Source organism: Elaeis guineensis, chromosome 1, assembly GCF_000442705.2.
Source record: "Elaeis guineensis isolate ETL-2024a chromosome 1, EG11, whole genome shotgun sequence".
In the NCBI taxonomy this organism is placed as follows: domain Eukaryota; kingdom Viridiplantae; phylum Streptophyta; class Magnoliopsida; order Arecales; family Arecaceae; genus Elaeis; species Elaeis guineensis.
The window spans coordinates 110,632,904-110,646,038 of record NC_025993.2 but is presented as its reverse complement, the minus strand read 5'-3'; the positions used below and the strand labels follow the sequence as shown (position 1 = coordinate 110,646,038).

Genomic DNA, 13,135 nt, shown 5'->3' with positions numbered 1-13,135 from the left:
GGTCACCTCCTTCAACGTCTTTCGTTACTCTCACTCTCTCTCTCTCTCTCTCTCTCTCTCTCTCTAAAACACAAACACAAATTAAAAGACAGAATAGAAAGAGAGCGGCCTCATCTCCTGGACACAAAACATGGACGAGTGAATCATATATATATATATATATATATATAGTTGGCGGGTGTATATTATCATATGGTGCTCACCAGGGTCGTGACGAAACTGACCATATAGAAAAATTAAATTGACTGGGTTATCATTCCATCTACAGGGGACAATAAAGAACCAACTCATAAAAGGAGCCCAAAAAGTCTGAAAGGGAGGGAAGCAATTACCTCATGAGAGGACAATAAGAACCAAAACATCCAGATGCTCTGGAAGAGGTGGATGGTTTTTATTACTTGTTCAATTATTCTATGCGTGTATTAACGTTGGAAATATAATAATAGGTAAAAAATAGATAAAATAAAATTGCGCACGTTTCTGTTTTAAGTAATGAAATATTAAATTGAAAAAATTAGAGAGTAGTCTGGAATCGAGACATGACTAAAGGCATTATCCTAGAAGAAGCGATATCATCCCTCTATGTGAGAGCTTACTGGTGGCCGCTCCCAAAGATACAAAAACCCGATGGATGACTACTCATTCCTCCCCAGTATGATTTCAAAGAGGCTAGATGCGAACCGAAAAAAACTTTAAAGGTTTAGCAAAATAGAAGAGCAAGAGAGAATTAAAAGGAAATAGAATCTCATCCCTCTTCTTTTCTCATTTTAGCCAATATATAGACTAGCTACAATGGAGAGAGAAGAACCCAATAGAGAAAGATGGCAAATAAAAGGAAGCTCTATAATGATTGGCCTAATAGAAGGAGCCAAATGAGAAAGTTTCAATAAATAGATCATTAATAAATCATTCTTAAACTTTTTAGGTAAACTCGTTGGATCTTGCCTTATATAGGTCAATAAAATAGAGCAAAGTTTGCCTTATATAGATCAATAAAATAGAGTAATTTATAAATGATTCAAATTAACACAATAATATAATAAAAAAAATATTCCCAAAATTATTATTCATTTAAAATTTTAAATGACAAAAGAATTAATAAATTCAACAATCCTCCACATAATTTAAAATTTTAAGAACATTCAACTTGTTTAAAATCATAAAATAAGTGAAAATCAATAAATACAAACCTTATATGCTGGGCACTGTATACTATGTAATGGGTGAAGATATATTTCGGATTTAAACCTCTACTTAGAGTTGACAGTATTCATCTGAGGGCACATGGTGGACTTTGCCTTAAACCAGGCCAGTGAATCAAATTTCTACAAATGACACACGCAGTATAGTTACTTTGTGGTTCAAAGCAAGTTGCACTATTAGAGGCCTTGCGCATATATCCTTTCATGCATATTTTAGGGAATAACCCTCTACCCATAAATGTGGCCTCACAGCTCTATACATACAGAGGATATTTGCAAGGTAACACTCTACCTCATAGGCCTCAGAACCGAACCATTCAAAGCTTAGGCTTATCCTCTTATATTTAGGAGAACTATTGCTATTGGGATGAGGAGTAAAAATAAAACACAGTGCTCCTTATGGTCTTCTATTTGTTTTGTTTCTACCCATTGAACCTTTATCAAGTTAGGTTGCCACCACTAAAGACTTTCTTATGGGCTTAACCCCATCCCTCTCGATGATTTTTGGACCACTATACTAGATAATCCTTTAGTTAGCTGATTAGCTAGATTTTTTTTGGATCTCACAAAGTTCAAAGTAATCACATTATATTTAATCTTCTCTTATTGATTTATGTCTAACTTTTATATGACGATTCATTTTTACATCTGTATTTTATTGTGCACATTTGTCAATATTGTAGCTCTATAATCATAATGAATAGAAATAGGAGGAAGATGTATAACAAATAATGGAATATCGTATAAAAACTCTCTAAGCCACTTAGCTTCATTAATAGTGGTATCTAGAGTAATCAATTCAGATTGCATAGTGCTTCTGGCAATTATAGTTTGTTTGGAAGACATCGAAGAGATTGTAGCATTTCCTAGAAGGAACATAAATTTTGAAGTGAATTTTATATATTTTAGAGTATCATTAATCCAATTAGCATCACTATAACCCTCTAGGATAGCTGGATAGCCAAAAAAGTGTAAACCATATGATATGGTACCCTTAAGATACCTAAAAATTCTTTCCAAGGCCTTCTAGTGATCCCTATTCAGATTACAAATATATCTACTTAGCCTATTGACTGCATAGGCAAGGTTAGATCCGGTGAAGTTTACTAGATATCCCAATGAACCAATTAATTAAGCATACCTATTTTGTTTGAATGGTTCATCTAGGTTTTTCTTTAAGTGTGCACATGAGTTATAAGGAGTAGACACGGGCTTACGGTCAAAGTATTCAAACTTTTTTAATAATTATTCGCATTAATGAGATTGAGACATGATAATTTTATCAGATTCTTTAATAATTTTTATGTTTAAGATCACATTAGCTTGCCCTAAATCTTTCATATCAAAATTTTGAGAGAGAGCTTGTCACATCATTAATCACATTCATATGGGTGATAAAAATTACAATATTACCTATATTTAAATATAAATAACTTTTTGATCATTGACTTCTTTACAGTATACACGTTCATCAATCATATTAATATGAAAATCATAGGATAAAATAGTTACATCAAACTTTTCATGCTACTATTTAGGAACTTGCATAAGTCCATATAAAGATCTACTAAATTTGCATGCTTTATATTGTTTACAATGAACAACAAAGCCCTCTGGCCAATTCATGTAAATCTCTTCGTCTAGATCCCCATTAAAAAAAGCCATTTTCATATTCATTTGGTGAATTATAAGTTTATGTATAGATGCAAGTACAAAAAGAACCTTAATAATAGTGGTCCTAGCTACAGGCACATACACATCAAAATAATCTACACCATGCTTTTGAATGAAGCCCTTAGCAACTAGTCTAGTCTTATATTTTTCTATGGTTCCATCAGGCCTATATTTTTTCCTAAATAACCATCTACAATCTATAGGTTTGCATCTAGGTGGTAAATTAGTTAATTCCCATGTTTGATTTTGGATGATAGATTGAATTTTATTATTTACAGCTTCTTTCCAAAAAAAGCATCAATTGAATTCATATCATTTTCATAGGTATTAGGAGTATCTTCTACAAATAAGGCATAAAAATTATCTCTAAAGTTCTTCTCTAATCTAGATATTTTTCTACTTCTAGGTTGCAAATTTGCTTCTTCGTCTCTAATCCTAACTTTAGCAGGGCTACCAATTTGATCATTATCATTTTAGATTTCATTTTGTATTCTTGTTTTATAAAAAAAGATGTTTTCAAAATGCATTACATCTCTAGATTTAATTATTGTATTACTAAAAATTTCATTTATTTCTGAATTAATTATAAAAAATCTACTTGCATTGCTATCTGAGGCACAACCAACAAATATAGAGTCAACAGTTTTTAGGTCTATTTTCTTTCTTTCATTATTTGAAATTCTAACTTTAACTAAAGCGCGCACCCCCACATTTTAAGGTATCCTAAGTTAGATTTTCTTTTGTTTTTAAAATTCACAAGGAGTGTTATCATTATTTATCTTTATGTTCTTCCCTCCTTTTCTCTCTAGTATTGTGCAGGCCACATATATATTTACATGCTGCTTTTTTGCCTTCTTTTAAACAAAGCAAAGTGGTCGCCTTTCAGACCACCATTGAAAAAGAAATATCTTATTCCATGATACTTGGTACTCATACACTAAGCTATCCTGTCCATTAGCTCTTTTTAGCAAATCAATGCATAAGGTGGGGTATGTAATATGTTGCCGCACTAGCCATAAAGCCTTCTTCTTTCGTATAGTTCTTCTCTTTAATGATTGACCTCCTTTCCAGATGTACCTTTTTAAAACGTGCATGAGAATTTTGTAATGAGATCACAGAGAAAATATATGGATTCATACAAAACTCACGAAAAAGCAATACTAAACTGGATTTTTTTGATCCGCTTTGGGTGAAGACCGAAGAAATAGGCGCACTCCAATTCTCTTTTGGCTTTGGTTTTTCAATTTTAAAGCTAAAACGCTAGCAGGAAGTTGTAGGATTCTCCGTCAAGAATTTTAAACCAAAGGCTAGCTTTCAAGCCATGCATACAAAATACAAAATTCTTTTAGATGCAACCACAAAATAAGGAAGAATAGTCGGTAGGAGAACTCTGAAAGAAAAAAGGGTTGGTATTGAAGTGCACCCACCACACTCTGATATTAAGTTAGATCAGAAAGTAGCGAACCATCGGAATGAGAGAGTTGAGATCTAGTAGATATAAGTGTTGAGACCGGCTTAGAATCATCCATATTGGTCTGAGAAGAAGATCAAAAATATATTTTGATTGGGTTAGATGAAGTCCAGAAGTAGTAACCTTTGCTTTAATACCTAAAAACTAGTAAAGAGAGCGTAGATCCTTCATGGTGAATTTAGTTTATAGGAAAGTAATAAGATCATCCAATGAAGCAATAAGAGTGCTAATAAAAATAATATCATCAACATAAACCAGAAGAAGTGCAATGTATTCTTTGGTGTGCTTGATAAAGAGCGAGGCATCAATCTTAGACCCATGAAAGCTAAGAGTACGTAAGTGAGAGCTCAACCACTGAAATCAAGCATATGATACCTGTTTAAAACAATGAAGAGAATGTTATAGCTTGCAAATATAAGTAGAATGGTCTGAGTTAATGAAATCAAAAGGTTGTCTCATATAAATATCCTCAGTAAGATGTCTATGGAGATATATTTTTGACATCCAATTGTCTAACGGACTAATCTTCAGAAATGGTTAGAGAAAGTATAGTATGAGTTGTGACAGGCTTGATAAGTCGGCTAATGTCTCATGATAATCAATACCCTCTTATTGCCTAAAGCCCTTAGCAACTAGATAGGCTTTATATCGCTCGATGGAGCCATCAAATTGCCTTTTGATTTTGAATACCCATTTACAACCAATAACATATTATGATGGAGATGATGGAACTAAAGGTCAGGTACCATTATAGAGCAAAGCATTATATTCATTTACCATTGCTTCACGCCATCGAGAGTCATGTTGGGCTTAAGTGAAGCAAGTGGCTCAGTGGGGATAGTGGAAGCCGTAAATGCCATGAGATATTTTGTGCTAAAGCGATATGGCTTGAGCATGTCATTCTTGGAACGTGCGATCATATAATGACCGCTGATGTAAAAAGAAAAAGTCATCGACTCAAGAGCAATAGGTTCAATAGTGGCTATAAAATATTGGTCATATGTCATGACTGGGTTATTATCATATATTTGTAAGGAATTGGGCTGAGTTTGAGAACTCAGGACTGGAGATATGGGCAAATTGATTTGGGTTGATGTTAATTGATTATTGGGCTCGGATAAAGCCATGATAAAAAAGAGATCTTAGGAGGACTACTAGTTTGCTTGGGAGCATCACTAAATGAATTCTATGCATAAGGATACATTATTTCATCGAAGATAACATCTTAAGATATAAAAATACATCCAGAAGAAGAATGGTAGCATCAGTACCCATAAAAGCCTGTAAGATAATCATGAAAGATACATGGAAGAGATAATATTCTAATTTATTTTTATTATAGGAACGAAGATAGGAAAAGCATAAGGAGCCAAAAATATGAAGAAAATTATAATCTAACTTTTTATTAAATAATATTTTCCAAGATGAAGTAAAATGGAGTGTATGTGGATAAATAATTAATAAGGAAATTAGCTATTTCAAAAGAAGTATCCTAAGAAAAATTAGATTGTACAAGGAGAGCAAGGTCTACTTTTACAATATGGCGGTGTTTGCATTCCGCTATCCCATTTTGTTAAGAGGTGTGAGGTATAAGAAACGATGATCAATTCCATGATCTTTTAAAAGGATTGCGATTAAAATTTATGAGTATAATCAGTTTGAAGAAATTTAATTTTACATTGTAAGATATTTTCAACATTCAACCAAAAAATATGAAAGATATGACAAATATCATAATAATTTTTTAATGCATAATGCCAAGAAAAATGACTATAATCATCTAAAAATATTTATAGTACCAATACCCAAAATGCAATAAAACAAGAGAAGGCCCCCAAATATCAATATGCATAAGTTCAAGAGGAGAGGAAGATCTAGATTGAGAACATCAAAAGATAAAGAATGACTCTTACTTAATTGACATGCAAAGCAAATTAAAACTTTATCATTATTATGAAAATTTAAATATGAGTAATTAAAAATTTTAGAAATAAATGGCATAAAAGCATGCCCAAGATGTTAATGTCAAACGGATTAAGAAATACTAATTGAAGCAATATATGCAATAAATGCATTCTTGATGACACTCTTAGGTGAAAAATAGTAAACTCCATCCTCAAATGTGCCCTTAAGGAAGGTTTGAGCGGAGGTGAGGTCATTCACACAAAAATAGTCAGGATGAAACTCAAAATAACTGAAATTATCGAGTGTGAATTGAGATATAGATAAAAGATTTTTAGTGATTTGAGAGGTATGTAAAATATTATTAAGTTGAAAAGGATAAGTAGAAGTATATAGAAGAGAGTGACCAGTGATTTTTATAGCTAAACCTAAACCATCTCCAATGGTAACTTGGTCAGAACCATTATAGTCAGAGCTAAGGTGAATATTGAACAAACCTGGAGTTATATAATGAGAGGCTCATATATTTGTGTTTCATTTGAGATCAGTTGCAGCACCAAGATTTGTTTGTGAAGAAGTAATTTCTACTTGATATGATTGATCAATGGTAACACTTTAAGGCTGTGTGGCCATATCTACAGCAAACTTGATAACGTACCTTATTTAGAGTTCATCCATTAATAGTGTTTGGAGACCTTAAGTCACGACCCTTCTGATGGTAAGATTCATATGAATAAAAGATAGATATTTCATCATTAGAGAAATTACATGCTGGCTATTGGGCATGTTGTGGTAGACCTTTTTCGCTCCCTTTTTGCACATAATTTACAGTAAATGAAATTCCACTAATAGTCGAATGAGTTCTGAAATTTTGGAGTCTCAATCGGATATCATGTTAGAGAAGAATGCCATGTAGTTCTTCAAAACTAGCAGCGATCCCCATGGAAAGGACTGTAGAGATGAGGTGTTCGTACTCTGGACCAAGGCCGAGCAAGATTTGATGGCATAAATCGACAGGCGTCACCGGTTTATTAATGGTAGTTAAATTGTTTGATATTCCCTTTATCTCTTACAAATAATCCTCCATAGAGAGTGAGCTCTTGTTAAGAGCAAAAAAATCAGTCGTAAGAGTACTATAACATGCTTCATTTTGAATGGTATAGAGCCGTTTAAGAGAAAGCCAAACATCTCGTGTATGTGACAATCCACCGATATGAACGATCATCGCATCAGATATATTGTTAAGATATCATGCTAGAGCGATTTGATCATAGAGAAGCCATGATTCATAAGCTAGATTAGGTATTGACTTCTCTGTTCTTCCATCTTCTGAAGTTGCGATAATTATTGGAGGTGGAGGTGAGGTCGTGCCATCTACAAAATCCCATAGTTGATTGGCTGTTAAAAAATGTTGAATACGTGTCTTCAAGGTAATAAAATTATCTCGACTAAGTTGAATAACAATTGAAGACAAAGTGATAGATATAAATATCGAGTTGAAGGAGGATATCGTGAAGATAGGCTCTGATATCATGCGGAAAAGAAGAATATACAGAAAAAAATATTGTGAGGAACTTGTCCTACCTCAATCTTGTTAGGTGGTCATCTATATTTATATTTCAAAATTTACAAAAAATTTATAATCATAATCATATAAAAATAAAAAAAATAACAAATAGATCTCTCTTATATTCAAAATTCAAATTTAAATTCTTAAAACTATAGATCCTCGATATATGACTTCATATAAGGCCAATATAAAAATACTACCAACATCTCATGGTTGATAGAGAAAAAAAATTCAAAAAAAAAAAAAAAAAACTCTGTCGTTTGATAGAGAAAAGAGAATTCAAAAAAAATATTATGTATGAAAGTTCTAAATTGGCAGGGGAAAATGAAAGGAGAAAAAAAAAAATTGAATACAAAATCTTAAAATGGATTTCAAGTTCTGCAGACTAGTTAAGATGCCACAGCGATCACATGGCAACAAACTTTTAAAGTGAGCATTTCTAGGGATGCTGACCAAGCCATTGAACTACAAGCAAATGCATCCAATTCCAATTGCAACATTGCCATTTGTTCTGTAAGAAAAATAATTAAATAAATAAAACCCAACAATTTCAGTGCCATAAAATGGCTATGATGGATTATTCCTACACTGTCATCATAATTTTGTCATGTCTTCCACAATGATGGTCCCTTTCTTAACTTTGGACGTATCATCCATGGAAGCCCCATGAATGAGGCTTGGCTGCTGCATTATCGCTGCTATGGCTGCATGGAAGCAGGGACTATTTCATCTTGATATGTCTATTTGTTTAAAGATGTAGGGCCGTTTCACATGGATTGAAGGTGGACAGGTAAAAGGCTTCTGCATACCTGCATGACTGAAAAATTCTCTTAGCAGAAGAGATTCTCTTGCGATTTAATTTGCAGAATCCTTTGAGCCAATTCCTCTAGGAATTCAACCACTTATTGTCTAAATAGACCACATTTATACAGTCAAGCAAGTCACAAGAACTGTGTTGCATGATGATAGAATGACAAGAGTATACTAATAACCAGTTTTTCGAACTCAAATAACTACTGATCGACTGAAATTTTCAGGTGCCTATTTGCGATGAGTCTTTCTATGTATAGGAAACAGCTACATCTTTCGGTTCGGATTGAATTATTAAACAAAGCTCTGGTTCCAATTCTTCTGGATGTTGTTTATAGTTTTTTTTTTTTTTTTTTTTTAATCTCAAATATTATACCAGACTCGTCACATCTATTAGCAATCTTTTTCAGATAATAAATCAACATTAATTAGCTTGTTTTCTTGAGTCACAACAAACAATATATTTTCACACAATTTGATTCCAGAAAATGGAACAAAAGGAGTGAAATGATGACAGAGTATTGTAATGGACAGACACAATAATACAGCGTTTTGGGATTTGTAACAAAAGTTTTAAATAAAATTAATAGAATGCTCACAATTCAAGCTAATAATGGCATTAAGGTCAATTGTCGTATATTGGCCAAGCATTATTGCTAATTGAAGCTTAATTTATTATTGAAGTCTAGATTGGCACATATTTGTTTGATTGCATCAACCAAGGCCTCCATGTCTCAGCGCTAGATACACATCACAAACTGATAGAATTACATTATTAGCCCCTCACTTCCGACTAACCAAAGATAAAGAAAGCCACATAACAAAATGAGCGAGAAAATTGTTTAGAATACACTGCTTCCTTTCTCTCTTCGCTTTGTTTTAGTCTTTTACTTGCTTAGTTTTGATCTCCAGCTACTTCTTTATCGGCTGCAGATTTATATAAGAATACAATTAGTACAAAAATGAAAAATTTTAGAAATTTTTTTTTTTTTAATTTGCATACAACCATACCTTTCCTTTGTGCACTAGGATTATAGGCAATATACAGCCTTTTCACAGAGGCAAGGAATAACCTGCAATTTCTTTTTCATATTATTTTTTTTAACTAACATATCTTAAAATATAAAAAACCATTTCATTTTTCTTGAAACTATATAGGAATCGAAAATAATAAATAATAAAATAAAGCAAAAGATTCATACTCCCATGGAACATCTCCCACGATCATTCTATCACCTTCATGATCTTCATAAACGAGAACAAAATCAGAAGAGGTTGCTTTATCTTGTTCTTCTTCATCCGAGTTATTGGAGTAATTAACTAAAAATAAAGAAATATATCTATTTAAATAAAAAGGATTGAACATTATCACATTTAGCTTATATACACATTAAACATATTATGAAAATGAAAATTAAGATGACAAGAATACTATTCAAAATAAGTTTCTTATTCCTAATCAAGATTTGCATCAAAAAAGAAAATTTTATAGATATAAAGATTTAGAGAATTAGAATACTAAGACCAAAGAGATGCAGATTAACCTACTTTGTTAGTTAGTCGCACCTATTTAGACTAATAATTACATGAAAACTCATATTAGTTTATAAAATATAAGAAACTTATTATATAATTGTTTGATTCATGAAGTATAGCGAAATACAATGATTTTATCATGTAAATTAAATCAACAAATGGATTAAAATGATAATGGAAAGCAAAGAAATGCATCAATATGGGAGGATTAAAAAAATCAAATACATGATAAATAAAATTTTTCTTGAGACTACAGGCAAACAAAAAGATAAACGCAACAAGCTAATCACATAAATAAATGAAATAAAAAATGATATAACTTTTTAATGAAAAAAAAATAAAGAAAGTGGATGCTCTTGTAACAAAGCACTAAATGATCTTTTAAAAATTTATAAAAATAACTTTATAATGCTACAATCAAGGAATATACAGAAAAGAAATTGGATAACACCTATGAAGTATACTAGCAATTTTATTTCATAAAAACTAGAGCATATCAATAGAATTCATATATAAAATTAATAAATATATGAGCCATCCATAGTTAGAAAAGTATGTATACATTTATATGCATAATTAGATTAAATTTCCAAGTAATCGTATAATAGAAAATACTATGCAAAAATTTTCAAATTGATTTAAGGTTTCAAAAGGGAGCAAAGTAAAAGATTGTTGAAAGGAAAAACATAATGAAAGGCAAATGAAACAATAAGATGCACAAAAGAAATGCACAATTAATTTTTAACAATACCAAGGAACCGTGAAATAAATGGAAGAATATAATTTTTATCAAAGGAATCCAAATGTAAGATGCCAAAATCTTAATTAAATTCTATCTTACTTACTAGAGAGAAAGTTGTAGAATAAATTTTTGATGGCATGATAGAGAGATTCATAGCTATCATGAGCCATCAAGTCGATCTTTCTTCCAACACAATATCCTTCCATATTTACTTTCACAAACATCGTAGGTTTTACTCCAGTTTTATTGGTTATATCCTCCGTCCCCATCGGCTTCGCATTCTTTTCACCGTCCATCTTAGGTTTCAACGGCTGCAGGTCTACTGACTTTCTCCGGAAAGCACGGACCGAAGACCAACCAACAACTAAGGAAGAAGGTGACTGACACGTAGCTTTGTCCAACAATCAGCACAATCAAAATCTAATTAAGATATCAAGTAGGCATAACGACAATAATTCAAAAAATTAGTCTTTTAAAAAACAATAATTTACACAATCGAAACAATAAAGAGAAAAGGTAGATGATTTTTCATTAGTGGACATGAGAGGAGATTTTTAGACCTTGTGGAAGGTGATGGAAGCGAAGAAAAATGGTAGGATTTGGTGGACTTATATAGGAGAGCCCGTGGAATTAGAGAGGATTGAATTGCCAAATACCAATAAGAGATAATGTGAGGCAATCCATACTTATGCTAGAAAATCCTTCTTTTTTTTTTTTTTTGAATTCAAGAAGGATTGGATTGTAATAACCCAGTTTTGGATAACATCGTTATCTAACCATCTTCCTGTTATTTTCTATCATGAGAGTTAATAATAATCCTTTTGATAGATGCTATGTATTCTCAAAATATAATTATAGACTGAATGGGGTAATAATGACTGTTATATTTTCTACATTAATAGTCACTAACATTTTTGGAAGGAGCAATGTACAGGGACAAGGGAATAGTGAAAACTTGACCTAGGCTTTTCTTCAGTGCAGGTTCTTTGCAAAGATGTCACTACAAACCTTGCTTATTGAGTGAATCCTAACAGGTTATGCAGCCAGGATTTCATTGTACATCTGGCATTTTGCAGAAAGGGTTCATTGCATTTGGTTGACACCTAGGAGAGTACCAAAACTTGTGGGCGTGGAAGGGGAAATGGAGAACCAACTGAATTGATTGCTGGGATGCTTTGGCTATGCACTATGGTTCCATTCTCGGCCCATTACTGACCCATTTTATTATGGGCCTGCTAGCCCAACCCATTTAAATGCGGAAAACATAGACCATTTTTTTAACCACTGAAGTCTATCGAACAAAATTCCCCCTACATCAGCCATTAACAAGTGATTCATAGATGACGGTACTTCTGTAGGCCACACCGCAGCCTCAGAACCAGCACTGCCGAGATTTGCAAGAGAATCGGCAACTTGATTTGCCTCACGGTACACATGGTGGCAACTGAAGTTTGACATGGTGCTTCGAAGATAAGTGATGCTTTTTAGATCCGGATGTCTTTTAATTCAGGAGATCACAGTCTTCGAATTACCCCTCCAAAACAATCTTATTAGATGATAAATGTCCACTGCAGCTCCGAGACCAAGCCAAGCTGCCTTCAACTCAAGGTTAAGCATGCCGTGGTATGACCAACCTATTATTGATGACCACGTATTTCCAATTAAAATCATAGATACACTCGAGATGGCTCGACAAATGATTATATAAACTATTGTTAATGGGAGTGATGAGTTCATACTCTGTTATCCTAAAATCCTTATGCTAATCTGAATCCATATTTCAACTTGCATTACGACCTGATGTGTGCTCCTTTCTCTTTAAAATTGAAGGGAAAAAAGGAGGTGTCCAAAAATATTTAGCTAACAATAGGTTACTTGTAGTGTGTTAATGGCGTGAGCATTATATTTATATTTATATTATTTATAGTTTTGTTTATAATTCATACACATTAAATCATACTAAAATTGCCATATTGATTCAGCTATGAGTAGCTGGAATGTGTTGGTAAGGTTTTTATTGGGCTTGCACAAAACTGGTTATGATTAATTAAATTTGTAGGCTGTACATTTGTATAAAAGATTAATCAAAACTAGTTATGATTAATCAACTTTAAGTGGACTTCACAATCTCTTGCACATTCTCACCTTGGTCTCATTTTTAAATCCCTTCACCTGTTTTTTGAATAATTGATGTCCATTTACCTTTAAGAAGCCAAATATGAAAGCTA

The 13,135-nt window shown here is 32.6% G+C and overlaps 1 protein-coding gene across 1 annotated transcript; it reads right to left on the bottom strand.

Moving 5' to 3' along the window:
- Positions 1–9,327: 9,327 nt before the first annotated feature.
- LOC105038690 (auxin-responsive protein IAA25) lies at positions 9,328–11,203 on the bottom strand. The gene is made up of 4 exons (XM_029261931.2): positions 11,011–11,203; positions 9,832–9,949; positions 9,641–9,702; positions 9,328–9,556 (listed from the first exon to the last, which is right to left on the bottom strand). The coding sequence occupies exons 1-4, from the start codon at positions 11,201–11,203 to the stop codon at positions 9,525–9,527; spliced, it is 405 nt and encodes a 134-aa protein (XP_029117764.1). The 3' UTR covers positions 9,328–9,524.
- Positions 11,204–13,135: the final 1,932 nt, after the last annotated feature.